Genomic DNA, 27,721 nt, shown 5'->3' with positions numbered 1-27,721 from the left:
CGGGCCAGGCCGCTCGGGGCGCCCGCCGCCATCTTGAAGGCCCGGCCTGCCTCCGGCGGCGCGTCACATCGTGCGATCGGTCGACCAGCCCGCCCCGCCCACGTGACGCGCCCCGCCCGCTCAGCCGTTGGGCAGTCTGCGCCCGCGGAGGGAAGCCCCGAGGGAAGAGGGCGGCGCGCGGCCGAGGCAGCCGGTGGAGGGAGCGGCGCGTGGAGAGATCCGTGTGCTTTCCGTTCACCAGCTCGCTCAGCCCTCACCACAGCCCTGGGCGCTGGGGACGGTGTTAGAGCCCCTAAACAGAGGAAGAATTTAAGTTTCTAAAAGTTACCTACTAGTGGAAGTACAGCTGATAAACGGTTGCACTGGAATTTTAACCAGGGGTCCTCAACTATGAGGGCTGTCTCCAACTGTGTTCTAACCAACACCGGAACCGAAGGAAACGGTTGAAATAGTTTTACAGAAATAGTGGGTGACTGAGGGAGTAAAGATAAACTGAGTTTTCCTAGTCTTTTGTCATTCTGGTGCCGGGGGCGGGGGTAGAGAAAGCCTGGAGCTCAGCTGAAGCCCGCCTGTTTCCAGGAGCTCCCTGGCCCCAGGCAGGATCTTTTCTCTAATCCCTGCCAATAAAAATGTACATAGTCTAGGCCACTACCTGTTTTACCGTGTTGTTTAAAAATTAACGTTGTTAATTAACGCTGTTAATAACAGTTGTCACAAGTGGAGTATGGACTTCAAATCAAAGTATCACGATGTTAAATGTGCGATTACTGTGTTATGTAAGAGAATATCCTTTTCCTTAAGAAATATACACCGGAGTCTTAAGGAGTGAAGGAATATGATGCATGCTACCTACTCTAAAATGGTTAGGAAATAGCATGTATGTATTTGAGAGGAGGGGGTTGAGAGTGATAAAGCAAAATGGCAAGGTGATAAAAAAAATAGTGAATTTCTGTGTGGTGGTTTTAAGATATCTTCACAAATTCAGTGATATTCTCTTCTGGAAGAGGAGGAGTCTAATTCCCCTTCTCAGGAGTGTGGGCTGGGCTTAGTGGCTCTGTTATCTAATAGGATATTGTAGAAGTGACGTATCTGACTTCCTAGGCTAGGTCATAAAAGGCTCTGCATCTTCCCGCTAGCTTTCTCTTTTTCATTCACTCAGGACCCAAGTCTAGTGGAAACTAGCCGCCATGTCATGAGGACACTTAGGCAGCCTGTACTGAGGCCTTCCACCAACAGATATGTGAGTGAGTCATCTGGGAAGCCAGTCTTCCAGTCCTGCTCAAGGCTTTGGCTGACAGCAACCCATGCCAACATCCTGACTGCAACTTCAGGAAACCCTGAGCAATGCCTGCCCAGCTAAGCCACTCCTGGTTTCCTGACTCTCAGAAACTGTAAGATAAAAAGTACTCGTTTTAAGCCACTAAGCCTTGGGGTAATTTGGCACACAGCTATATAGATAACTAAAACACAGGGTAAAGGGAGTGTATGTTCTTGGTACTATTACTGCAACTTTTCTGTAAGCTTGAAATTATTTTAAAATGTTAAAAAATAAATTTGATTGAATTTTCTATTTCGATAACTGACTAGACATAGAAAACAAATCAATTTCCATGGAAGGGAGAAGAAAGGCATTTTAGCCTGATAATTCAAGTTACATGTTTCCTCAGTAAGTAAACTCAACATTTGTTTAAAAATATTCTCTTACTGAAACTGACTTGAAGTTCTTTAGAGAAAGTAAGATGAGATAGATTTCATAGTTAAATCCCCAGGAGTTTGTTTTGGATGGATAGAGAGGGCTGGTAAGATCATTTATTGTGTGGTTACGCTGACCTTTTTCAAAATCATACTTCATCTAGCTGCACCAGCTTTATCATCCTTAACAACTGATTATTGTTTAGTCATTCAAAAAAATATTTGAGGGCTTCCCTGGTGGTGCAGTGGTTGAGAGTCCGCCTGCCGATGCAGGGGTCATGGGTTCGTGCCCCGGTCCGGGGAGATCCCACATGCCGCGGAGTGGCTAGGCCCGTGAGCCATGGCCGCTGAGCCTGCGCATCTGGAGCCTGTGCTCCGCAACGGGAGAGGCCACAACAGTGAGAGGCCTGTGTACTGCAAAAAAAAAAAAAAAAAAAAATTTGAGTACCTGTAAGTGTCTGCCACAGTTTTACTAGACACTGGAGATACATCAATAGATGACATGATATTTATGTACGTAGAGCTTAATTATACTGGGGGACAGAGTTATAAAACAAACACAAAATGAAGATAATTACAAATTGTGGTAAGTGCTGTTGTAAAAAAGGTAATAAGAGAAATTTAGCATATACTGAATGTCCAGAGTGTCCCAGGCATTGTGCTAGAAGAGCTGCAATAGTAAACAAGAGATGACTCTTGTAACAGACTTACTGTGCATATACTTGTGGCTTTCTGTGTGATTTGGGGTTGTGAAGATTCACAAACTTTACGTTACGAGGTTGATGTGTCAGTTAGGGTTCTTTGGTTATAGTCAACAGAAACTAGCATTAGCTAACATAAGCAAAATGGAATGATTTGGAAGGATCCTGAAAGTTCCCAAAATTAATGAGAAGGTGAATAATCAGGCTTGAAAACAGGCAAGAACCAGTATTTGGAAAGTTCATGAGAACACTTCATGAGGCACTTTGGAAGGGAGAGAAATCCCTTGGAGAGAAGGGCAAGTGGCTGAAGTAAATATTCCAAAAGAAACAAGATTGTATGGCAGAATCCAATCCCCCCAAATGTGCCGTTTATTAAAGAAACTGCACTTTACCATACAAACAGAAGAGGGCCTCCTTAACTATGAAACGGTCACCTACATTCTTTCACCCCTTCCTTCTGTAGAACAATCTGTTCTTGCTGATCCAAGAAAATCCTACATTGTTTTACGAGGGACAGAAAAAGCCACCAAAACCCCATAAAAGGCTACTATAAAAGGAAAACAGAAAGTGAAAACTTTTAAATTAATAGAAAATACTACCCTCTAGAAAATATGAAGCAGAGGAAAACTATATACATCACTCCAATATGAATTAAATATCATTAAATGAGCAACTGCAGATGTGAAAGAATGTAACAAACTGTTAAAAACTCAATAGGAAGATGAGAGTTGATCAAACTCAGGCAATTTACTGAAATAGTAAAATCATCTAAAAAATGAAAACTAAAGTACAGGGTTCCTAAGAGAGAACAGATACACATGAAAATAAGGAACATGGAGGAGAGGAATAAATCAGCTATAAGGAAAAAAAGAGAAAATGACATGGAAAAAATTATCTGGGCCTCCAGGAAAAAAAAAAACAACAAACAAAGTTAATATTTTTTCCAAAGGGGGAAAAAAAATCAAATGGTGCCAGATTTCTTGACAATAACACCAAGCAACACAACAATGGAGCAACATTTTCAAAAAAACTCAAAGTGTGAGCCAAAGATTTTATAGTTCATCAAGCTGTACTTAAAGTATCTAGGCTCTAGAACAAATTTTAAACATGCTAGAACTTGAGGAATATTGTACTTACAAGCCCTCCTTGAGTACTCTACTATAAGAGCTTCATACAGCCAAGAGTTGATTGGGGAGCCTTCAGCTAAAGTACTGGTGAAGAGTATTAAATATACTTAAAATATATTTAATTTTATAACAAATGCAGGGACTAGGTTGAAAAAATAGTGTGTAAATGTTATATGTTCTAAAACATTTCGAATAGAAATAAGGCAACTAAAAAATATGAGAAGATGGAAGGAGTAGAATAAGTTCATTGGTTGTCACAAAGGCAATTAGATGGGAGTCAAAGAACATTTAAAACGGCAAATAGTAGAAGCTTAAACAAGCAAAAAGAGGTCTTTTATGGCATTACATAAAATGTTATCAGTAAAAAGGTAACCACTAGAACAGAAAACCCTTTCTAAACATAAAAAGAAATTTTAAAAGCAAGGAACACACTCCACATGGTGAAACGCAATAAATATAGCAATGTACACACTTTATTTTTTTAAAAGAAACACAGGAAAGATAAACTAGCAACTAATGAAAATAATTATCTATAGGAGGTGATTAGGAATGGGCTGGAGGCATAGGCATGGCAGCTTGGCTAATCTGAGTATACTTTTTATATAGTTTTAACTTTGAACCATGTAAATGCTTCACGTATTCAAAAGCAATAAAATTTTTAAATTAAATATGAAATTGAATACAAACAAAAACAAACTAAACTAGTTATATCACAGTGATAGCAATAACCATGTAGAGAAAATAGTAATTTACGTTAACTTTTGAACATGTACTCTCAGTGGGCTATTCTAAGGACAAAGAGAACTGCAAATTTTATTCAATATGTTTTCCATTAGTAATACTGGTATTGTAGTGCTGAAACATAAGCTATATAATAAAACATATAAGCAAATATGCTAATGTTACTCAGAACCAATATTTTCACTGTAAGAGAAAAGAGAGGCAAATATAAAATAAGAAAAAAGCTTGTAATACTAATTTTTAATTGTAAACATTGATTTAAATTCATGAACTCTGAAAAATGTTATTTCCTAGCTCTGCCCACTGATATATGGCCCATAAGTAAATGGAGTTCAAATTCCATTCCCCCTAAAAGGAATAGATAGGGCTCCTTGGAGAAATAGCTGATATTCCCCAGCTTTGGAACAGGACAAGTACGAGGCAAGTCTGGAACATACTGTTGTACCTGAAGCAAGGAGGACCTCAGAGACTAATGTGGTCTTGTCTAACAGAACAGAAGCTAGCTTCTAGTGACCTCCACTGGCTACTGGCTTACAATATGAACATCAAAAGGAAATGTGACTGGGGAATTCCCTGGAGATGCAGTGTTTAGGACTCCACACTCTCACTGCTGAGGGCCTGGGTTCGATCCCTGGTCAGGGAACTAAGATCTCATAAGCCCTGAGGCGCAGCTAAAAAAACAAACAGAAAAACAAAACAAAACAAAACAACAAAACTGTGACTGTAATTAGCTATAATGTTTACATTGAAGATTAAGGACAGTGATCTGGGGGGAAAAAAAAGGGCTTTGGGAACAAGAAAGGAGGGAAAATAGTCTTTTTAAAATAGAGGAATAGAAACTATATAATAAATGTAGAAGAAAATTAGAGAATTAAAAAATTTTAAATCACTATTTTGCACCTCAGTGTGATAAATGATTCAGTTAAGAATCATCAGTTGATGCTAAAACCATTGAATGAAAGGCTGATAGGAAAAAGAACATTCCCATGGTGCCAAAATACTACCCTAAAGAATACTAATTACTAAGGGGAGAAAATGACCTTTACAATGGAAAGATCTGTTAGTCACCACCTTGACTGAATGATTATCATCAGTAATGAGACAATCTAGAATTATGTGTCTTCTAATGTGATACAATATAAAACCTAAAAGATAATCTGAAATATTCTTTCCCAAAACATTTAACCTGAAGTTAATCAAACCTACAGACTTCCAGTTTGAAGGAAATGCAAAGAATAAAGGGAACAAATCAAGGATATTGACAGATCATGGATGGATGCCAAGTGACTTACACTCTTCAAAAAGTCACATCATGGGGAAAAAAAGCCATTGGGGTACAGGGAAGGATCTTCTAGACTAAAAGAGACAATCAAATAGAAAGTATGATCCTCATCTGAATCCTGGATCAAAGCCAAAAAAACCTGTAAAAAGTCATTTTTTGAGACAACTGGAAATATCTGAATATGAATGTAGGTGATACAATAAAATTAAATTTTCTTAAGTGTGATAATGGGATTGAATTTAATTAGAAAAATGTCCATATTTTTAGAAGTGTCCTGATAAAGCTAGTATGGCAAAATGTTAATTGTTGAATTCAGGTGGAGGGCAAATGGGTATACTATTATTTCAACTTTTATATACTGGTACGCGGGGCTCTCACTGCTGCAGCCTCTCCCGCGGCGGAGCACAGGCTCCGGACGCGCAGGCCCAGCGGCCATGGCTCACGGGCCCAGCCACTCCGCGGCATGTGGGATCCTCCCGGACCGGGGCACGAACCCGCGTCCCCAGCATCGGCAGGCGGACTCCCAACCACTGCGCCACCAGGGAAGCCCAACTTTTATATACTTTAAAATTTTTTCAAAATGAGAAGCTAGGGGAAATTTAAATTTAAAAAAAAAGGTCTTTTAACAATGCTTACTTTGTGAGTACATGGAGATGACCCATGAATTTTTCAAAACTAAGCTGACAATCATAGCATGATTGAAGTCATTAAAACGGCAATAACAATATAAAAATGAAATATTAAAAGCAAAAACAGGGGAATTCCCTGGTGGTCCAATGCTTAGGACCCCGTGCTTTCAGTGCCGAGACCCAGGTTCAATCCCTGGTCAGGAAACTAACATTCCGCAAACTGTGCGGCGCGGCGAAAAGGCCTTTAAGGTGAATGGAGACAAATATAAAGTAATGAAAATTTGGGGCATTATATATATATAACATCCAAAGTAAGCTTCAGATTTTAAAAGTTTAGAATTCATAGCAGTATTTTGAAACAGCTGTAAAATGAAACATAAACTCACCTCTGTCATTTTCTGTAATCCTATTAGCATCCAAGAAATATTACTGTTGCTATCTTTAAAAACCTGTTGAAGCAGCTTGCATATATTAGAAAAAGCACTTAGCATCATAATTTTTAATTGCTGTATTTACTATCCAAGCAAAATAAAATAAAATGGAACATAATAAAACTTCAGCCTAAAGGAGAAAACTTAAACCCTCAATTATTAGAAATTGTGTTTTTGTATATACAATGTTTTTTAAAAGAATAAACACATAAACTCACATCCACAGATTTTGTTTAAAATATACAAGTGAAGTCTGATTTAACACATTTAACTAAACCTTTTAAATACTTTACATTTAAAGTACATTTTTTTAGAGTGAATTTTCAGATGATTACCCCAAAACACTGTAACAGCATTCATTATTCTTTTAAATCCTCAGTAAGTTCAAGTTAAAAAAGGAAGAAAGTGTGTATCTCAGGTAAACTATTCCCAAAGGAGTATCATTACTGTTTAAAGAAGTTACTTTTAACATATTAGAAACCCTAAATAAATAAATGTAAATAAATGCATAAATGAAAAAACCTGATTAGATCCAATGGAGGGCGGATACTTAACCCCAATAAAGGATGACTGGAAATGTGGAGCTGTCAGTTAACAGTGAAGGCCTATTATGAGCCAAACTAAAGTGATGGCTACTGGTAATTTACAGTTAGCTCAGGGAGCACTCTTCTAGTTACTAGATGAGATGCTGCCCAATTCATGAATCGTCAAAAAAGCCAATTAGATCTTCTAAATAAATAAAATTAGCTCAAAATTGTATGTTAATATACAGCATAGATTAAAAGTTTATAAATTAATTTTTAAATGTCTTTTAAGTATTCCAACATTTAATAAAATTATAATTAAATATCAGAACTGAAAACTAAATACTACATATGCTACTTAGCACTGTATCTGATTGTTTTTCTGCCCTTGAGTCATGTTCAGAATCATTTCACAAAATTTCTGAAATTAAAAATGACAATGTATAAATGTCTCCATAAACAATTGTCATTGCTTGTGTCATCCTCATCAGTTCAGAAGAATGTGTATGAGAGACGAATGGCCACTGTGTAAGGAATTTGGCCTTACCCAAAGAGTTCTGGCCTTTATCGTCAGGAGGTCCCAGTGAGAGGAGTGTCTTTGTTATTCATATTGGGCTCCTCAAATCACATCTTATAATTTATGCTAACATGAGCCCCTAGAGCCTGATGTCAGCTAGTTCTCCAGGGAGGGTCAGGGCTGGAGAGTGAGTTCAACCATGTGTGCAAAGAATCTATCAATCATGCCAAGTAATAAAACTTCAGTAAAAATCTGAACATCAAAGCGTGGGTGAACTTTCCCGATTGGCAGTACTTGCGTGTAGTATCATAAATTGTGGCCAGAGTATATGACATTGTCTAAGACTCCACAGGGAGTGGACAATTGGAAAGGACGACTGGAGTTTGGACCCCTCCTAGACTCTGCCCTATGTGTCTCTTCCTTTGGCTGGTTCTAACTTGTATTCTTTCTCTGTAATAAATGTGATTATAATAGCTTTCAGTGAGTTCTTTCTAGTGAATTATTGAACCTGAAGGTGAATTTGGGAAACCTCTGAATTTATAGTCACCAAGACACTCTACTATAGTACAATTTCAAATCTTTGGGATTTGAAGTTCGGCAATTTATTTCCTCTGATATTTTCTCCTCTGGAATGTGTATGTAATCAATCCTGCTTTGAAAAAATTCTCTTTTTAAGAACAGTAAGAAAGACAATTATGATTACTAACACTGGTCACTATCTGACTGTGTTGAATGGCAGTGGTATCTATAAGATTTAGATTATGAGGCGTATTTGCATAGCACAGGATTCAAGGATTTTGATATACTTTCAATGAAAGTATTACAATAAAAAAAATACTTAAAGATTTTCAGTTAGTGCTTCTGAGAAGATACCAAAGAAGGGTATACATTTTAATGCTGATATTATTTTAGTAACATTTTAAAACAGCATTTTGTACAAGGTTACTTCAGTAATAAAGGTGGAAATAAAATCCTTTATATTGCTTATCATTTGATCTCTATGCATTGAATTGATAGTCACAATAGAAACAATTATATTCAAATTATGAAGAAAACTGGGAATTTCCTGGTGGTCCAGTGGTTAGGACTCCGTGCTTCCACTGCAGGGGGCACGGGCTTGATCCCTGGTCGGGAAACTAAAATCCTCCAAGCCATGTGGTGCAGCCAAAAAACAAATATGAAAAAAATATATACCGATTACTGTAATTTCTTAACTTTGAGGCTAGCAAAGAGATAATTTATTTAAAGCAAAAAAATTTTAGACTGTTATCATCATACAGGTAGAGAAATTCTAACGAGTTTAAATAAAATCCAGTCTTTCATGCTAAGGCATAGGCTAGTAAAAAGGAAGATCACACACATGATAAAGGTAACTAGAGAGGTAGGGAAAGGCTCAGTGAGTCATTTTTGATATATAGAGAGGAGACTAATTCATGGTTAAGTCAAGCACAGGTGAACAGGGAAACAAGGAAATATAGGAAAAAATTTACATAGTTATGAAAATAATCTATTTCCATAAATCTACTGAATAGATATAACTGGATACCAAAAAATGACAAAGAGAAATTTATCAATTAAAAAGCCATTTAACAAAAGACCAATTTACAGATTCCTTTGAATTATGTCCATAAAAAATTTAAATATACAAATCACAGCCCCAAACCCAAAAGAATCTTCCTAAACAAAGGAAATACACATATAGACAAATTCAGAATCCAAATCATTAAAAAAATAGTTTAAAAATCACAGTAAATTATATCTTATAATAAGAAATAAAAAACCAAAATGACAGTTATATACAATTGTTAAAGTTTCAAAATTTCAATGATGGAGCAATAGTACCATAATTTATTTAAATAAGTTCTGTTCACTAATACTTGTATAATATACCTATTTTAATATTCTGTTAGATAATGGATTTAAATAGCAAATGTTGAAACAATGAAAAAATTGAATTATATTCTTAAAACATCCTAATTTTGCCTATGTGTCCAAAATTGTGAATTACAGTAATGTCCTCCGGAAAAGTCAGGTATTTGGTAAAGCAAGGCACATAGGACCGGGTTTTGATAAAGGTGCTTTTTCTTTGGTCCTATAATTACTTTAAATATGCTACATATCTGGGAGATCCTTAAGATGACTTTCGATATAGCATAAATAACTTTCATAAACTTTTTCTTATGTAGAGCATACATTCATATGTAATTAAATATTATAAAAACGAAAGTGTAAATAAAATGAGTGATGCTAAACCCTGTTTTTAAAAACAAAACAACTCAGGTGACTATACAATGACATTTTAAAAGTCTAATAATTTGATATGTAGGAAAAGTGTATCAATTCTTAAGAATAGTTTGTATTACACTAAGTCTACTGAGCACAAAGTCAATTAATTTCCACTCAGATTCTGTCTCTTTAGATTCTAGTTTAAATATCAAACCACCTTTCCTTCTATGAAATTGTGACATTCAATATAAATTGATGTAAACATTTAAGTTTTGCATCTCTACACTACATTTTCCACCATAAAAGTAGTCTACAATGTCTCTAAAAATCACTTATTATAGAATTGATAATATTACTGTGTTGATACATCTACATGTTGCATTTCAAAATTTTCTTCCAAAATACCATATTCTTAAGTTTTATAGAACTATCAGTTGGCACTCTTCTCCCATGAGTTAGCACATTTTTATAATGAACAAAGTAGTAAATGTAAACTCTAAAAAGTATAAGAATTTAAATAATCAAGGAGTCATCATTATAAAAGATTGATACAATAAGGCTTCTGGAGGTCATCAAAATATACAGCACACACAGAAGAAAACAGCATTATCTGTATATATGACATGATCTAGGATACAGGTCCCCCTTCTCAAATATGATTATTTCTTTATGAATCACAAACTACACAACCAAATCTCTAATAACGTTTTCAAACCAACTAGAAAAGCAAAATATAAATTATGCCTGTCTAATAAAAGTTTGCTTTGCAAATAGACTATTTTGCCCTTTCTCAGAACTCTTGATTACATTTTATAAACTTTGGTGGGAATCTTGAAAATTGTGTTATTTTGGACACCTGAAAATATATTACTATTGTAACTAACATGTCTGATGTCCAATAATTTGCTGTATCATTTTTTGAAGTGTTAAAATTGAGACTAAACCTGAATTAACAATTAATTATGAATGCACACTGAATTAACACATAAGTACCCAACCAGTACTTCAGTGTGAGCTGAACATAAATCTTTATATTTAGTCTTGAATTCTGTGCATTATAGGATTTAGATTTCCCTTAGCAGTAAGTAATAAGATGTAAGCCTGAATGTTGTTACAGTCTAAAAACACCATTCTCAAATTGTGGTAAAGTTATTAAATAAATACTCTAAAAGGTGGTCACTGAAAGTCGTAAGTCAGAGTTCCAGAAAGTTTGCTTGGTGCCAACTTGGAATCACCAGCAGATTAATTTAAAATACTTTGTAATTTTAAGCATTTTTTAAAACTCTGTATGGAATATATTAGGCTTTTGTCCTGTAGAGGCTAGGTTTGCCTCAGCAAAGTAACACAGCCAGTCCTAATTAGCCAAGAATAGCCAACAGTTTGTAACACAGTATTTTTCAGCCAAATTTTGTTTAACAAAATCCATTAGAATTATATAAAAATATTTATTTTTTACAGATTTATACTATTAGAACAGGAGACTTTTAAAAATATATAATGTATGAAAGAAAAAAATAAATTCCTATACATAATAGGTAATTCTGTCTCTAGTCAATAATTAAATTAAACCCATATTCCAATTTTAGAAAGTATTTGTGCCCACCTGTTCATTTGATCATTTCTGCTATATTTTCTCTCCCTGAACCAATTTATTAAATAACTCATGTAATTTGCAATCTCAACTCCAGTGCTAATCAAATGGAAAGGAAACCACTATTGTAAAGCAAAGCTGTGGCTCCTTCCTGGCAGCTTTTGTAGGGTCACAGAAAGGGAATTCAGAATTCAGCTGCCTCTCCCAGACATGCATCAGAGAATTCCTGGGAATGGTGGGTTTATGAGAGGCCTAGAAAGTTCTTATGAGCAGCCTTGAATTTATACTTACAGTGCCATTTAAAATAATGTAATATGGCAATCTGGAATGTCTCCAAGAAAAGTCATTTTGGTCTCAATTTATTGACATCTGTACTACTATTTTTTTGGTTTTGTCAACAGTTGTAGATTAAAAGAAGTTTTTACAGATCAATGAGTAAAATATTCATCTAAAAATGCTCTAGTTATTATACAGTATATGCTTTGATAGTTCAAAATTCTCCAAATGGAGACATTAGACAATAATTATTATTTTAAATTATTATGAGTATTTAAATTACATTTTAAAACTTTAATGGAAATTAACACACACAGAAATTTATTTTAAAGTAATATTAAGGATTTATCTGATTTACAGAAAAGAAATACAATTAAGAGATTAAGGACAAAACTCCATTAGTGTAAAAGTAACTGGCTACTATCTAGCATAGGAACAACTGGATTGCTTGCTTCCAGCAGTTCTGAAGCACTAAAAGATCTTAAAATGTAGATGGAGAAACAGATGTGTATATTTCTTTACATTAAATTTAAATATGAATTTACTGTCTGACAAATCAGACCCAGAATGTTACTTTATCAATTTTTATGCAGTTGAACATTTGCAACATATAGCAATCTTTTGTTTAGTAATATTCTGTATAAATATAAAAATCTGAGATACATGAAAATGTTTTTCAAATCATCCTATTTCTTCACAGCTTTATAGGTAATTATAATTTTCAAACTTTGAATATCCATGTTATTTGATATATCTGTACAGAAAGAGTAAGATAAAAAACATTTAATAAGATTAAATATATCTAATTTGCAAAATTGATGTTTGACATTTGTTGTGTGCTCTTGCAAAGAATGCATAGGATATTTCTGCAGCAATCAAAAACATAAAATCTTTTTAAACTCAGATTTCAAGTTTCCTCCAATAATTATTCTAATCCCTGGAAATACTTTCAAGTTTTGATTTCTTGATGCAATAGGCATTTTGTTACATATACATATATTTTATCCTTAAACGTTCATATTTTCAAACCATTTGAACATTATGATCAGATTCAGCATGATGATTTTTTTCTTAGAATCTGTAGAAGTCCTCTGTGCAGGATTAATGTTGAGATTCCTAGTGCACCATTGTGAAAAACCAGATAAAGACAGTATTACCACTATGCTTTAGTGGGATTTCCTGCAGGTTTAGGATCATAACCATATAGGAAAGTAGCTGTTATTACAAGGATGGCTCCAAGGAAAAAGACACTAAATAGATGAAGAAGAAATGAAAAAGAGAAAATCAGATTAAAAACAAAACAAGTTATATTTCTTTACTATAAAAACAAATATAATTTGGGACAAAATGTTCCAGTAACATGGCTAACAAATACTGAGTACTTACTACATTCCAGATATTTAGCTAAGTGTTTTACATGCATTATCTCATTTAGTTCTCACAACAACCTTATAAGGAAGGACTAGCACTGTCCTCATTTGTTTATATATGAGGAAACAGGTTTAGAGAATTTAAATAATTTGCTTAAAGTCCCACAGCTTGAAGTGGGAGATAGAATTCAAACTCAGGTATGTTTAACTCTAGAGCCAAGCCTGCACTTTCATCCACTGTGCTATACTGTAGTCTCCCAAAGCAAAGATGTATAAAAGGTTGTATTTCATCTTTTTTCAAAACCATTTTTTAAAATCGAAGTATAGTTAATTTGCAATATTGTGTTAGTTTCAGGTATACAACAAAGTTATTCAGTTATACATATATGTACATATAGTATTTCATTGTAATGTGCCTTTTGCCTATAATACATTGAATAATAAGAGATCTCGATTTTTTAAAAATTTGAATATATAAAGGGAAAACTGCATTCTTTTCAAACCACAGTAAAGTTCAGTTTAAAATACAAGGTAGTAATAAGCAAAACTCAGGATTTTTATAGGATGCTTTACAAAAGGAAATAAGACTGAATGCAGGAAGACTTGGTTTCTTCTTTAGTTTATCTATCCATATATATAATATACCTTACTATAAACAGGAAATGAATTTAAACTGGTACTGGAACTCAAACTGAATGTAAACTGGAATATCAGTCTTAACTTTTAACATGTATATTATTCAAAGTGCTGTTACAGGGACATGAATTAGTCGTGCTTTTAAAGTTTTTATTAACAGTTTGAAATCACTCCCCTGCCTCAAAAAAAAAAAAAAATGTTCTATAAGGGGAAAAGATCACTAATCCTTATTATGAGTTAAAGGGCCCTTCATAATATGGTCCTTCCAACCTTATCTCCCACACTCCACCCCACCCCATCTATAATTCAGCCACTCCATTTAGTGAACACAACATGCCTTTCAGGGCAGTATCCTTGTAGATGCTATTCCTCTGCCTGCAGTGTCCCTCCCAAGAAAACTGCTTATTCATAACAACTCAGGTCTTAAGTCTCCAAGACTAACTCCCTTAAGCAGAGTTACTCTATGGTAACACTTTATCACACTGTAGTAAATAATGTCTTATTTACATTCTGCTCCCCTGCTCAACCATGTGTTCCTCATTCATCATTATATTCCTAGTACCTAGCATATATAGGGAGCTTAATCATTATCTGTTATGATAAATCTAGTGTTGACTTGATGCAGATGTGTAACTTTTCAAACGCCTTGAATACATATATACATATAAGATTAAGAGAACATAAAACTTCCTATAATGTAAATAGCTTGAAGAAAATTACTACCACAGGAATATTTGGTAACAATTTAGGCTGCATAAGCTTCTGACTGAGCACTTTCTTTGTCAATCATTATGAGTTTCTCTTAACTTTCCAGAAATCTGGAATTGCATAGAATCACATGCTCAGTTGGAAAGTTGTCTGATCCAACTTTCTACCCACCGTAGGAACCCACTGTATGATATTTCTAACAGGATCTACTAGACCAGGGGTCCCCAATCCTGGCCTGTTAGGAACCGGGCCACACAGCAGGAGGTGAGCGGCAGGCAAGTGAGCGAAGCTTCATCTGTATTTACAGCCGCTTCCCATCACCTGCATTACTGCCTGAGCTCTGCCTCCTGTCAGCATCATGGTGAGTTGTATAATTATTGCATTATATATTACAATGTAATAGTAATAGAAATAAAGTGCACAGTAACTGTAATGTGTTTGAATCATCCCGAAACCATCCTCCCCGTAATGCTGTGGAAAAACTGTCTTCCACAAAACTGGTCCCTGGTGCCAAAAAAGGTTGGGGACCGCTGTACTAGACTATCTACTGTCAGGAAACCCCTGCTTCCCAAGCCAGCTATTTTTTAGGTGGTTCTGAGAGAAATAATTTTGTTAAGGAAAAAGCTATCAGAATTTAATATTTCAAGGATTTGAGCCCCCTCTTTCTAATGGAATTGTGTATATACTTCCATTGCTGCATTGATCATAGTTATAATTTATTCTCATGCCCGTCTCTCCAGTCACTGTGATCTCCTTGAAGATAAAAAATCATATCTTATTCAGGCATTCCTGTTTTTCCAGGATCTAGTACACTGGCAGGCAGACATATAGTGGACACAATAAACTTTTGATAAAAGAATAAGCAAGCCTAAATACAAGGATGGTAATACCAATAAGCCAAATAATGAGCACAAAAAAAAATAGGAAAGGGAATACTGGTAATATATCAGTATAGATGTCTAGCAGTCAGTTGAAAATAGGGATCTAGAGTTATCTTCATAGAGAGGACAGGTAAGACATGGCAGTGGATGAGATAGATAAGAGAGTGAGTGAAGACTGACAGTTACCAAAGGAACAATCAGAAAGGCAGGTACAGGGGTCAGGGGTACTACTTCTGAGAAACCAAAAAACTTTCAGGAGGTGAAATGGGTGTAACAAAGGAAAATATATTATTATATTCACAATATAGATCATTGCATTTATTGGATAATAGAAGTTCTCCACAAAAGAAAGAATACATAAAGATGGAGGGCTTAGCTATCTATTTTAGGAAAAATAACCTGTCTTCTCCATCTGACTTGGTGTCCTATGCATATTCTCAAAACATTCATTCATTCAATAATAACAGTATCATTGTCTTTTCTCTTTTTAGCTTCATCCCAGCATACGTTACATGCTCCCTCAGAAACATGGATTTACAAACACAGGTATGTAGCTTACTGAAAAACTCCTACTCTTTTGTCCCTCTGCTGGTTTACGTGATCATTTACTTGTTTTATTCCCTGCATGATTTGAAGATTTAAAGTTAACACTTTGGCCTTATTTGATGTTTTATTTTTTTTGAAAAAGGTATGCCTTTTTAAGTTACCCTAAAAATATACAAGTTCCAAACATTCTCAAATAATATTAAAGCATGTAATTTCCCCATTTAATACGTAGGGAATAAAGCATCACTAAGACATAGGTGCTAATTATTACGGTTGTCTCAATGTAAGTAATTCATTCCCGTATCAAGTTAAAAACATAAATACTTTTAAATTCATGCCTCAGAAAAATTACAGATTTCAACTCGCATGTCCCAGACCTATTGTCCAAGTTGCTAGAGAAGAACCAAACCATAAATGTTCAGTATAGAAATAGAATGAGCATATTACATTTTTCTACTACCAAATTCCACCCACAATCCTATCTCACTCTCACTAACACAAATTAATTTTACTAACTGTATTAAAATTTTAAGATCTTGAACATTCATTCAACAAACATACTGAGTATCTATTATGTGCCAAACTCCAGCCTTGCTTACTTATTATCAGATGGTGGTAAGTCTTCTGAAGACAGGAGGAAAGAATGTTGGAAGAGGGGGGTGCTTTTTCTTAGATCTCTTGATAAAGGGATATTTGAGCCAAGATCTAAGGACATGAGGGAGTATGCCATGTGAATATGTAGGGGATGCGTTTTCCAAGAAAAATAGGGCAAGTCAAAGCCCATAGCAAAGAAGTTACAAGAGCAAAAAAAAAAAATTTAAAAATTTAAAAAAGGTAAACAAGAGAAAAGTAGTATCAGGTAAGGATAGAAAGGTAGCTAAAAGCCAAAGCAAATAGGCTGTCGATGGTGACAACTTTTGAGTGACATAGGAAGCAATTAGAGGGTTTCTGAGTATGATCTGATTTACACTGAAAAGAACCATTCTGGTTACTGAATGGAGAAAATTCAGGGACACAGGTGAAGAGAAGAAGCAAGGAGACAAGTCAGGAGACTATTTCCTTAATCTAGACAATAAATGAGGGTGACTTGGATCGTGGTGGTAGCAGCAGAAGTTGTGAGAAATGGTCAGCTTCTGGAGATATTAAAAAGGAAGAATTGACAGGATTTGCTTCTGGATTAGAAAGACATGTGAGAGAATAGTAAAGAGAAGTTGACAACCTTACTTCACTAAGAAAATTTAAAATTTCCATACATTTTAACTTCCTCTTATAAAGCTATCTATATCCATAGCTATAGAGTCTGCCTTCTCTGAGGTTACTGTGGATATACTGTGTTCCTATCTAAGTCAGAAAGGATTTTGGCCTAAGCAACTGAAAGAATGAAGGTGCTGCCACTTACTAAATTGGGAACCCTGACAGAGATGGGGAATGAGTTACACATTGAAGAAAATGTCAAATAGACAATTAGATATAAAAGCCTGGAATTCAAATTTAAATTTGAGAGTTATTAGCCTATAGATGGTATTTAAAGCCGTGAGAATAGAGATCACCAAGGGAGTGAGTGCAGATAAAAGCAGTCCAAGGACAGATGAAGAGAGTACTCCCGAAGTTTAGAGAATGAGAAGATAAGGAGGGGAGTGAAGTTAGAGGAAACCATGAATGGTATCCTGGAATCCATTAAAATATAATCTCATTACTCTGGGATTACAAATTAGTAATTGTAAAAAAAATAGAACTTTATTACACTTTACTCTTCCTCACTGTCTTCTCTCTTGGCATCCATGACACTACACGATCCTGGGTCTCCTGCCTCACCCATCATTCCTTTTGCAATTCTTTTTCAGACTGTTCTTCTCCCTGCCACCACCTAATTGAATTTTCTCATGAGCCACCTTCTCTATATAAACAAACTATCCTCTTCAAGAATGCCACCTACTCTCTTGGCTTTAGCTATATAAATTCTTCATTTAAAGATGTAATTATATGACTTATTTTATGACTTTTATGACTTACTAACTTTTAAAAATATGACTTGTAACTTTGGGGAAAAAAACCTATTCAGATCTATTGAGAAAATTCTGGCGAGCCAAATTGTATAAATTGCTTTCCAGTGTTAGATTTTCTTTCATGCATTTAGTTTGAAACCTTTTTAAAAAGATAGTTAAATGGGGGGCTTCCCTGGTGGCTCAGTGGTTGAGAGTCCGCCTGCCGATGCAGGGGACATGGGTTCGTGCCCCGGTCCAGGAAGATCCCACATGCCGCGGAGCAGCTGGGCCCGTGAGCCATGGCCGCTGGGCCTGCGCGTCCGGAGCCTGTGCTCCGCAACGGGAGAGACCACAACCGTGAGAGGCCCGCATACCAACAACAACAACAAAAAAAGTTAAATGAATCTTACTATATTTCTTCAAAAGTTGTAATAGAACAGAATTTTTCAGATTAGATCTTATGAAGGACTCTTATTTTTCTATATACTTTTGGAGGTTTAAAGAAATAGAAAAGAATACACTACCTGGTTGGTACGAAATCTTGTAGCCAAAAATAAGATATCAGTGTTGATAATATTATGGACAGAGAGGTTGCAAATCCTTTTAAAATGTTATCCGCATACTTAATAACAGCAGCTATTACAAGGCCTCCCAGTGCCTGCAGAAGTTTTAAAAGATTATTTTAAAAAATAAACATATATAAAACTGCTTTTCAAAACAATCTCAATGAAGCTTCAGGCTTTGTCCTATAACCTAATCCCATTAAAGTCAGTGATTTTTATTAAACATCTCATAACAAATGGACTTATAGGTTTTGTTCAGTAGCCCCCTTATTTCAAAAGGTATCTGACAAAGTAACTACCAGCATAATCTGAAGTTTGTTATAATGGAGTTTGACCATATTATGAATAAAACATCTATCCTCATCCAATTTAGTAATTAAACATCACTTGTTCAGACAAATGTGGGAAAATTGGACACACTGATTAGTGAAATACTTTTACTTTTGATTAAAAATAAACTGTAACTTGAAAGTTATTTTACTAGTCTTTTAATAGCCTAACTTGGATTTCTTCCTCTAGTTTCTTCCCATTCGAATCTACCTTTCATTGCTGTCAGATTACTCTTCCTAAAGCACTTTAATCATTCTCTTTAAGAGTGAAGAACTGGGCTTCCCTGGTGGCGCAGTGGTTGAGAGTCCGCCTGCTGATGCAGGGGACACGGGTTTGTGCCCCAGTCCGGGAAGATCCCACATGCCGCCGAGCGGCTGGGCCCGTGAGCCATGGCCACTGAGCCTGCGCGTCCGGAGCCTGTGCTCCACAACGGGAGAGGACACAACAGTGAGAGGACCGCGTACCGCAAAAAAAAAAAAAAAGAGTGAAGAACTTTCTACCAAATCCCTCTCAAATTCCAAATTGTGGCTACTTAAATAACAAAGCTTTACCATATCTCGTAGTTTTGTTTTCTACCGAACCCTACATATCAGCTCCCAAGTCTGGGTTACCCACTTTCACTGTACCTTTTCAAATGGTAGAAGCTTTATGAGAGAAAGTCACAAATTATGCCAAGTGAGCTCACTATAAATTGATGTTTGAGTCCTGGTATTTCTTAGCAGTGTTCTCATTCCCCTATTTACTCCCTCATACCAACTGTACCAAACCTTTAAAATTTTTCTCAAGTCTTTAGCCCCTCTTAAGGAAAGAGAGCTTCCCTCCTTGATAGGATAAAAGCCATCATACATAAACTCTCCTGACTTACCCTATCTCTACCTCAAATTTTCTCTGAATTTTCACTACCCTTGTCTCCTTTTCTCCTATATTAAAAATAGAAGTATCCTTCCTGCTTTCAAAACACAATTATCCTTTGCCACCTTCACCCATCCTCCCTAAGGGACCTTGTTTCTTACAGCTTCAAATACCTCTAGAGAAAGGCTTTGTGAAGGCAGAGACTTCTATCTTCATTTTTGTATCCTCCAGAGTACTCAGTAAGTATTTTTTGAAGATGAAATTACTCAACCCTTGGAATAATTTCAAGTTATAAGCCGAGGTAATTTGATAGGAGTACTCCAATATGTAACCAAAATATAAACTATAAACTGTTACAGATTTAAATATCTAGATCTGCTTCTTGAGCCTGAAATAGCTGACCACAGACTTCCTGTAAAATGATCAAAACAGTAGAAAAATTACAAGTTATATTTGTCCTCAGCTTTCAACTTTTATTCTTAAACTTGCATTTTCGTTATGTTAAATTTAAATACCATAAAGTTCATTCATGATTCATTTTCAAATAAGTTTTCATTACAGCATTTAGATCAGTTCTATTTTAACTTCCCTGAATAAACTAGAGATAATGAGAGTACTGATAGGAGGGACCCTTCTTCCTCATATCAGTATATCATAGCTACTATGATTCTCTATATTAAAATAAAATTTATTAGCATAAATGTAAGACTTTAAATGCTTTACCTGAAGAACAACAACTATCCAGGTCAGCCAGTTATACCCCTGAAAAAATCCATTCTTTGATACCAGTTCTCCATCATAAACATATACACCCATTAATCCAAATATACTCCCAAAGAAACCTAAAATAAAAGTAAAGTCTATGTCAAACATCATTTAGTTTACCTGAAGAGATATTTTTCTATTAACATTCCAAATTTTAAACTTTTCCTTTTCAATAAAATTGGACTACTTTAAAATTTTTTTACTTGTATAAGTATATAAACTTAAGAAAAGTATACTTAGTACTATATTATGACTGTAATATAGACATGGGAATATATAAAAGAACAGAGATTACCAACTTTGGAGGACTGAAAAAATATAATGTATACATTCCAGGACTAAATGGCTCTCCCATTCAAATATTTCTAAAATGCTCACTTTTGGTGTATTTCATTATATCTTATATCTTCCTATTTGCTAGATCTAGATTTTCATATATTCACATTCATACATGCAGATATAATAGCTCAGGTATGTGGTCCAGCATTTTCCTTTATTTAGAAATTTTGGATGTACAATAATTAATAAACAAAAAATTAGAGCTAAGAAACAGTCAGCCATAGGCAACATCAGAATGTTGTTATTGAAGTCTCACTGTTAGGGAAAGTCAGCTCAGTGAGAGCCTGAAATGTGTCTTATTCACTGCTGAATCCCTTACTTCTACCACAGAGCTTATCACATGACTACTGGATCTAAGATTTCCTGGAGCAATCCTAAACTATGAATAAAGAAATGGATATTACAGGGGTCATCTCTTTGGGGCAGTCTGTAGTAAGATATGCAAAGAGTGCAGGGTAAAGCAATTTTTTATAAAGCCACAACTACTCAAAGTATTCCACAGTGAAAAAGAACTAAAAGGGATGTGAAATGTTCTTTCTAAAATTTTATTTATGCCAACTCTATTATTTTAATATGTCTAATTTAGAACATGAAAATAATACTGGTATAATACAAAATCACAAAAATAAACACTTCCAAGGGTATTATTCATTTCTTTTTTAATTATAAAAATAACACTTGATAATTACAAAAAATGTATAGAGTACAGAAGAGTACACACATGTCAGTATGTACAGATCTACTGCATTCTTTCTATCAGTTGCGTAATATTCCATCGTACGGACAATAACAGTATGAAATACACATATAATGCCACATGCAACAAAATGTACTAAGTGCTTTATGTATGTTAACTCATAACAACCCTATGAGGTGGACACTTCTAGTTCGTTTTACAGATGAACAAACTGAAGCAAAGAGAGGTTAAATAAACTTGCCCAAACTCATGTTGCTGGTTAGTGATGGATTCAAGATTTTAATCCAGGCAGAGTGGTTTTGAAGTCTATGATCCATTTAATCATATTGATAATTTATTTAACCAGTATTCTAAATGTTTTCTATTTTTTACAATTGTAACCAATGCTGAAATGAATAAACTTGGACATTTATCTTTGTTCTCTTGTATAAATATTTATATCTGTAGGATAAATTCTTATCCAGACATGGAATTTTTACATTAAAGCTGTAATTTATTTAAAATTTTGTTATATATTCCCAAATTGAGATCCAATAAGGTTACATCAGTCTACCAGTTGCCCCTCCATATTCGCAGGTTTTGCATCCACAGATTCAACCATCCGTGAATCAAAAATGTAAAAAAAAAATTCCAGAAAGTTCCAAAAAACAAAACTTGAATTTGCCGGCACAGCAACTTATTTACAAAGCATTTACACTGTATTAGGTATTATAAATAATTTAGAGATGATTCAGTGTATATGAGAAGATTGTATAAGTCATATGCAAACACTATACACCATTTTACACAAGGGACTTGATCATCCATGGCAGTCCTGGAACCAATCCCCCACAGATACCAAGGGAAGACTGTACTCCTAGCAACCTAAGGTAACAAGAGTTCCTGCTTCTCCATTCTGTGGCTAATACTGGATCTTATCAATTAGCTAATCTTTGACCGTTGATGTTTGAAAACTTCTATACGTTGTTTTGTTTTTGTAATCTCGAGTTCTATAACTTATTTATGTATCCTTTTCAAAACTTTGAGTTATTACCATTACCATTAGGTTGTGTTATGAGGTCAAACCAAAGAATAATAAATCCATGAAATACCACAGAATCGTGAATTCTGACCTTTCATTTTTATCTTAAAATCGAGAAAATTTGGGGTAACTCATACAAACCTGAATATTTCTTTCTTTTCTGATATTTGCGTATTAATGTAAATAGCTGACATAAGTGCTTAGGCACTAATAAAGCACAAGGCACTTTATTCTAAACACTTTACATGTATTATCTCATTTAATCCACATAGCAACATATGAAATAAGTACCATAATTAAGTATATTTTATAGATGAGGAAGCAGAGAGGAAGGTTAATAAGTAAGTTCTGTAATGCCACACACGTGGTAGGTAATAAAATCAGGATTTGGGGCTTCCCTGGTGGCGCAGTGGTTGAGAGTCCGCCTGCTGATGCAGGGGACACGGGTTCGTGCCCCAGTCCAGGAAGATCCCACATGCCACGGAGCGGCTGGGACCGTGAGCCGTGGCCACTGAGCCTGCACATCCGGAGCCTGTGCTCCGCAACGGGAGAGGCCACAACAGTGAGAGGCCCACGATCCGCAAAAAAAAAAAAAAAAAAATCAAGATTTGAGTGGTCAGACTACTAAACCAAGAGTTCTTAACCACTATGCTATAGATATACTCTTTCTGAAATGGTGAATGCTTTTCAAGTCTGAACTTGCCTTCTAGACAAACTGAACAAAGGGAAGCTAATTTAATTGTTTTCAAAAATATTTACCTTGAAGTTATTAAAAAAAAAACACACAATACATTTCTACAAATTTTGCAGAGAAACAAATAAATACTATGAGATAAAATGAAGGTTCAGTCTGTTTGTCATCATAATATGTGAAAACAGCTGAAAGGATGGACTTTAATCAAATTTTGAAGGTTTGTCTTAAAATACAGGCCATTAGGATTACAGACAATTCACTGTATAGGGCCTGGAAGGGCCTGTTATGACTGCTATCAGGAAACATGGTATAGCTATTAAGCTGATGTGAAGAAAAAAACAGTGGCTTCAAAGAAAAAAACAATGGTTTCAAAGATGAGCTCCAAAGTCACAGGGACAGAGGCTTAAAACAGAACATGTTGATTTGCAGTTGAGCTGCTTCTCACATGTAGCATCTTCCAAAATGAATGTGACAAGAATACTAAATTCTGAAATCTTTGTATGAGGAGTTAAATGTTACAATACTGTATACAAATAGTTTAAATATCTATTCAAAGGCAATCTCTTTTTTCTTTTAAACTATTCACCTTCAGTTAGATAAATGCTGTAGTATTTAAAAGCTAAAATGTAACAATTTGAAATAAAAAAGCATAGGAAGATTTTAAAGAGACAATTTCTTCATTTCAAACTTGCTCCATTTAAGTATCTATTTTTTCAGCTTTACTGAGGTATAATTGATAAGTAGAATTCTAAGACATTTGAAGTGTACATTGTGGTGATTTGATATACAACATGGTGACTGTAGCTGATAACACTGCATCATATAATTAAATTTACTATCTTTTTTTGTTTGTTTGTTTTACTATCTTAATCTCTTTTTCCAGGAGGAAAATATGTTATTTGCAACATCTGTGGAAAACATAGCAACCAAAGACAAAGGCTCCAAATGATGAGGACAGAAACAGGCTTCATACATTCTTATGAGCACCGACCCAAAATTCCACATTCTTGAAAAGACATTCATTTAAAATACAGTTTGTCAAAAGGCAAAAACCCTGACAGATATTTGCATCAACAGCAACTTTTATAAAAGGTTTATTTAATTAAAGATACATAGGACTTCCTGGCAGTCCAGTGGTTAAGATGCTGTGCTCCCAATGTAGGGGGCACAGGTTCAATCCCTGGTTGAGGAACTAAGATCCTGCATGCTGTGTGGTGTGGCCAAAAAATTTTTAAGAACAACAGGAAAACACAGAAATCTTTAAACATAACAATATAATCCTTTAAAAATAATATTAGAAAACATTTAAAACTTACCAAGTTGAATGTTTCTTATCCACACTGATTGTTTGGTTTCTTTTAAGATTTTCTCAAAGTAAACCCCAGCAAAGCCACTTGAAAAACATGCTGTGAGAACTGCCATGAGGCCTACAAATTGTGAGCCAGCTGAAAGTTCCTTAGAATTAAGCTCTTGAGAATCTGAGGGCCACTGAACAAAAAGAAAAACAAAATTGAAGTTTAATTCCTATAATATTTTACAAAATACATATTTAGAGTCCACTCTTAGACCTTAAGGTAAAAATGCAGCCAATACCATCCTGGGGGATTGCAGAGAAGAGCTTTTGAAAGAAAAACTTAGAATCATTTTTTTTTTCCCATAGTGATATCACTGTTGTAATTTATAATTTCAAAAATACCCTTAAAAAAAGAACAAGTATAATAAACGCACAGATGCACAAAATAGCCTCCACAAGCAGTTTAGTTGTAGAAATTCAGAGTGTGAAGTGTTGGAGCAGCAAAAATGAGTATGGAGCTGATGTTTCATTATGGAAGGTCCATTTCATGCTAACCATTCTGAGCTTTATTCTGTAGATCAGTGTTCCTAAAACTTCACTTATTTCCCCATCATCTTCATGGTTTTTGTCAAATGTATGTTCTCCCTAAACTACTACTTGATATTTTAATTTAAAATACCTCACTTTTTTTTCTTTTTTTTTTTAAAGAAGATGTTGGGGGTAGGAGTTTAGTAATTTATTTATTTATTTATGGCTGTGTTGGGTCTTCGTCTCTGTGTGAAGGCTTTCTCTAGTTGTGGCAAGCGGGGGCCACTCTTCATGGCGGTGCGCGGGCCTCTCACTATCACGGCCTCTCTTATTGCAGAGCACGGGCTCCAGATGCGCAGGCTCAGTAGTTGTGGCTCACGGGCCTAGTTGCTCCACGGCATGTGGGATCCTCCCAGACCAGGGCTCGAACCCATGTCCCCTGCATTAGCAGGCAGATTCTCAACCACTGCTCCACCAGGGAAGCCCTAAAATACCTCACTTTTAAAAACTGAATACCGACTTTACCTTACCTTAAGCAGAATCTATGAAAATATGGGTTTGATATGCCAATTATATTTTTCTAATAACCACTTAAATAACTATTAGAAATATTTATTCAAAATATACATACCACACTCTGAGGAAAGTGATTTTAGGGGAGGGGGGCTTTGGACGGCAGTAGATTGACATGATTGGATTTCTTTTAGATAGACCACAGTGGTGACTAAGTGGAGGCTGAATTATAAGACAGAAGTTAAAAAAAAAAATCAATTAGGAGGCAAAAGATTACTTGAGACACAAAGAAGGCTTGAAATGTGGAAGTGTTAGAGATAGACAAGGACAAAATCAAGAAGTATTAGAAAGCAGAATCAGAAAGTCTTAGTGATTGACTGGATGTACAGGCTAAAGGAAGAGTCTAGGACAACTCTCAGGCTAAGTAAATCATGACTGGAAAAAACAGAAATAAAGAACAGGTTTGGTGGGGAAAAGGTAAAGTGCAGCTTTGGATACACTGAGTTTATAAGGCCTATTGAACAACCAAACAAAGATGTCCAATGTGCTTTTAGATATATAAATCTGAAACTAGAGGTGATAACCAGAGCTGATGACACAGACCAAGAAGCTATCAGCATATGTGTTAATAAAAACCTTCAGAAAGAATGAAATCTCCAAAAATAAGGAAATAATTTAAGAGAAATAACAAGCCTATCAACAACACAATATCTAATGGGAATATCAAGAAAGAGGACCCCAGGAAGGAAACCAGTAAGGAATCATTAGAAAGATGTGAAAAGAACCAGGAGCGAGTGGTATCAGGGAAGCTGAGAGACAATAGGAAGGGAGTGGTTGATCTCAATGTCCAGATACTCAGTAAAAAACAGCTTTGTTTTACATACAGTGTCTTATTTCCCTAAATAGACTGTTCATTTCTTTACGTCGGATAACTTGATTCTACTTCTTTGTGTCATTTACAGTCCCAATGTAGTATCTTGCTCAAAGGAAGCCCTCAAAAAATGTCAGTTGTAAGAATAAGCATTAATTTTCTTCAACAAATAACAGAACCATATTTTCCAAAATGAGGTTCTGAAATTGTGATAAAAGTAAAAGTTATACTTATATTGAATAGTTACCTGTACAAAAGCAACTCCTGTCATCAAAATTACTAGGGAGAGCCACTGGTACACACCTAATTTTTTACTAAGCATCGACACAGAAAACAATGCAGTCGTAAGAATTTTCAACTGATATGTGACCTGAAAAAGAAAACAGCTAATATTATTGTTTGTTTCTTTCTTTCTTAGAAACACTACTAGAAATGTATTTTAAATACCTGATAAGTAGCTGCATCTAGATTTGACAGTGCCACATAGAGTAAATTATTCTGAAGAGTATATATCCCTGATGGAATAGCAAGTTTAAGTGTTTCCATAGGTTTATTAAGAATTTCATCATGTAGTATTCGATTCAGTGCTCTTAGACTACATTCTAGAAAAAACATGAAATGGACAAAATCAATAATTAAGTAACTCCAAATAAGTTACATACTCTCTCTGAAGTCCTCAGTTTTTTCACCTGTAAAAAATGGACATTTGGCTACATGTTAAGATCCTTTTAGGTCTAAAATATACAGACGTACCTCAGAGATATTGCAGGTTCATTTCCAGACCACTGCCATAAAATGAGTATCAAAATAAAGTGAGTCACAAGAATTTTTTTTGGTTTCTCAGTGCATATAAAAGTTATATTTACCCTTTACTGTAGTCTGTTAACTGGGCAATAAGATTATGTCTAAAAAAATAATGTGCATACCTTAATTAAAAAATACTTTAGGGCTTCCCTGGTAGTGCAGTGGTTGAGAGTCCGCCTGCCGATGCAGGGGACGTGGGTTCATGCCCCGGTCTAGGAAGATCCCACATGTCGCGGAGCAGCTGGGCCCGTGAGCCGTGGCCGCTGAGCCTGTGTGTCCGGAGCCTGTGCTCCGCAACGGGAGAGGCCACAACAGTGAGAGGCCCACATACCACAAAAAAAAAACCAAAACTTTATTGCTAAAAAAATACCATCATCTGACAACGGAGGGTTGCCACAAATCTTATATTTGTAAAACACACAATATCTGCAGTAAAATAAGGTATACCTTTAATGATGCTAATATTTCAAATATTAAATATTATAAGGTAGCATATTAAAAGAGCATTATCTTTATATATACATATATCTTTCATTGGGAAATAAATCAAACTGATTATATATACACATATGTATTTATGATAACCA

At 35.2% G+C, this 27,721-nt stretch overlaps 1 protein-coding gene and 1 long non-coding RNA gene across 2 annotated transcripts in view; one reads left to right on the top strand and one right to left on the bottom strand.

Moving 5' to 3' along the window:
- Positions 1-27,721, top strand: part of LOC112403693 (uncharacterized) — a 30,439-nt gene that overhangs the window by 1,137 nt on the left and 1,581 nt on the right. The window contains exons 2-3 of the long non-coding RNA XR_003003957.1: positions 1,160-1,391; positions 15,824-15,878. This is a non-coding gene — a long non-coding RNA (uncharacterized LOC112403693). The remainder of the gene's footprint in view (positions 1-1,159; positions 1,392-15,823; positions 15,879-27,721) is intronic.
- The window catches only part of SLC35A3 (solute carrier family 35 member A3), a 40,441-nt gene continuing 21,154 nt past the window's right edge, over positions 8,435-27,721 (bottom strand). Inside the window, 6 exon segments of the mRNA XM_024751294.1 lie at positions 8,435-12,987; positions 18,388-18,521; positions 20,332-20,450; positions 24,441-24,612; positions 26,578-26,700; positions 26,778-26,932. Coding sequence (XP_024607062.1) covers positions 12,897-12,987; positions 18,388-18,521; positions 20,332-20,450; positions 24,441-24,612; positions 26,578-26,700; positions 26,778-26,932 — 794 coding nt within the window. The 3' untranslated portion in view covers positions 8,435-12,896.

The sequence above is a fragment of the Neophocaena asiaeorientalis genome, unplaced genomic scaffold, assembly GCF_003031525.2.
Source record: "Neophocaena asiaeorientalis asiaeorientalis breed wild unplaced genomic scaffold, Neophocaena_asiaeorientalis_V1.1 scaffold147, whole genome shotgun sequence".
NCBI classification, from domain to species: domain Eukaryota; kingdom Metazoa; phylum Chordata; class Mammalia; order Artiodactyla; family Phocoenidae; genus Neophocaena; species Neophocaena asiaeorientalis.
The sequence above is the reverse complement of the archived record's forward strand: the minus strand, read 5'-3'. Positions and strand labels throughout refer to the sequence as shown.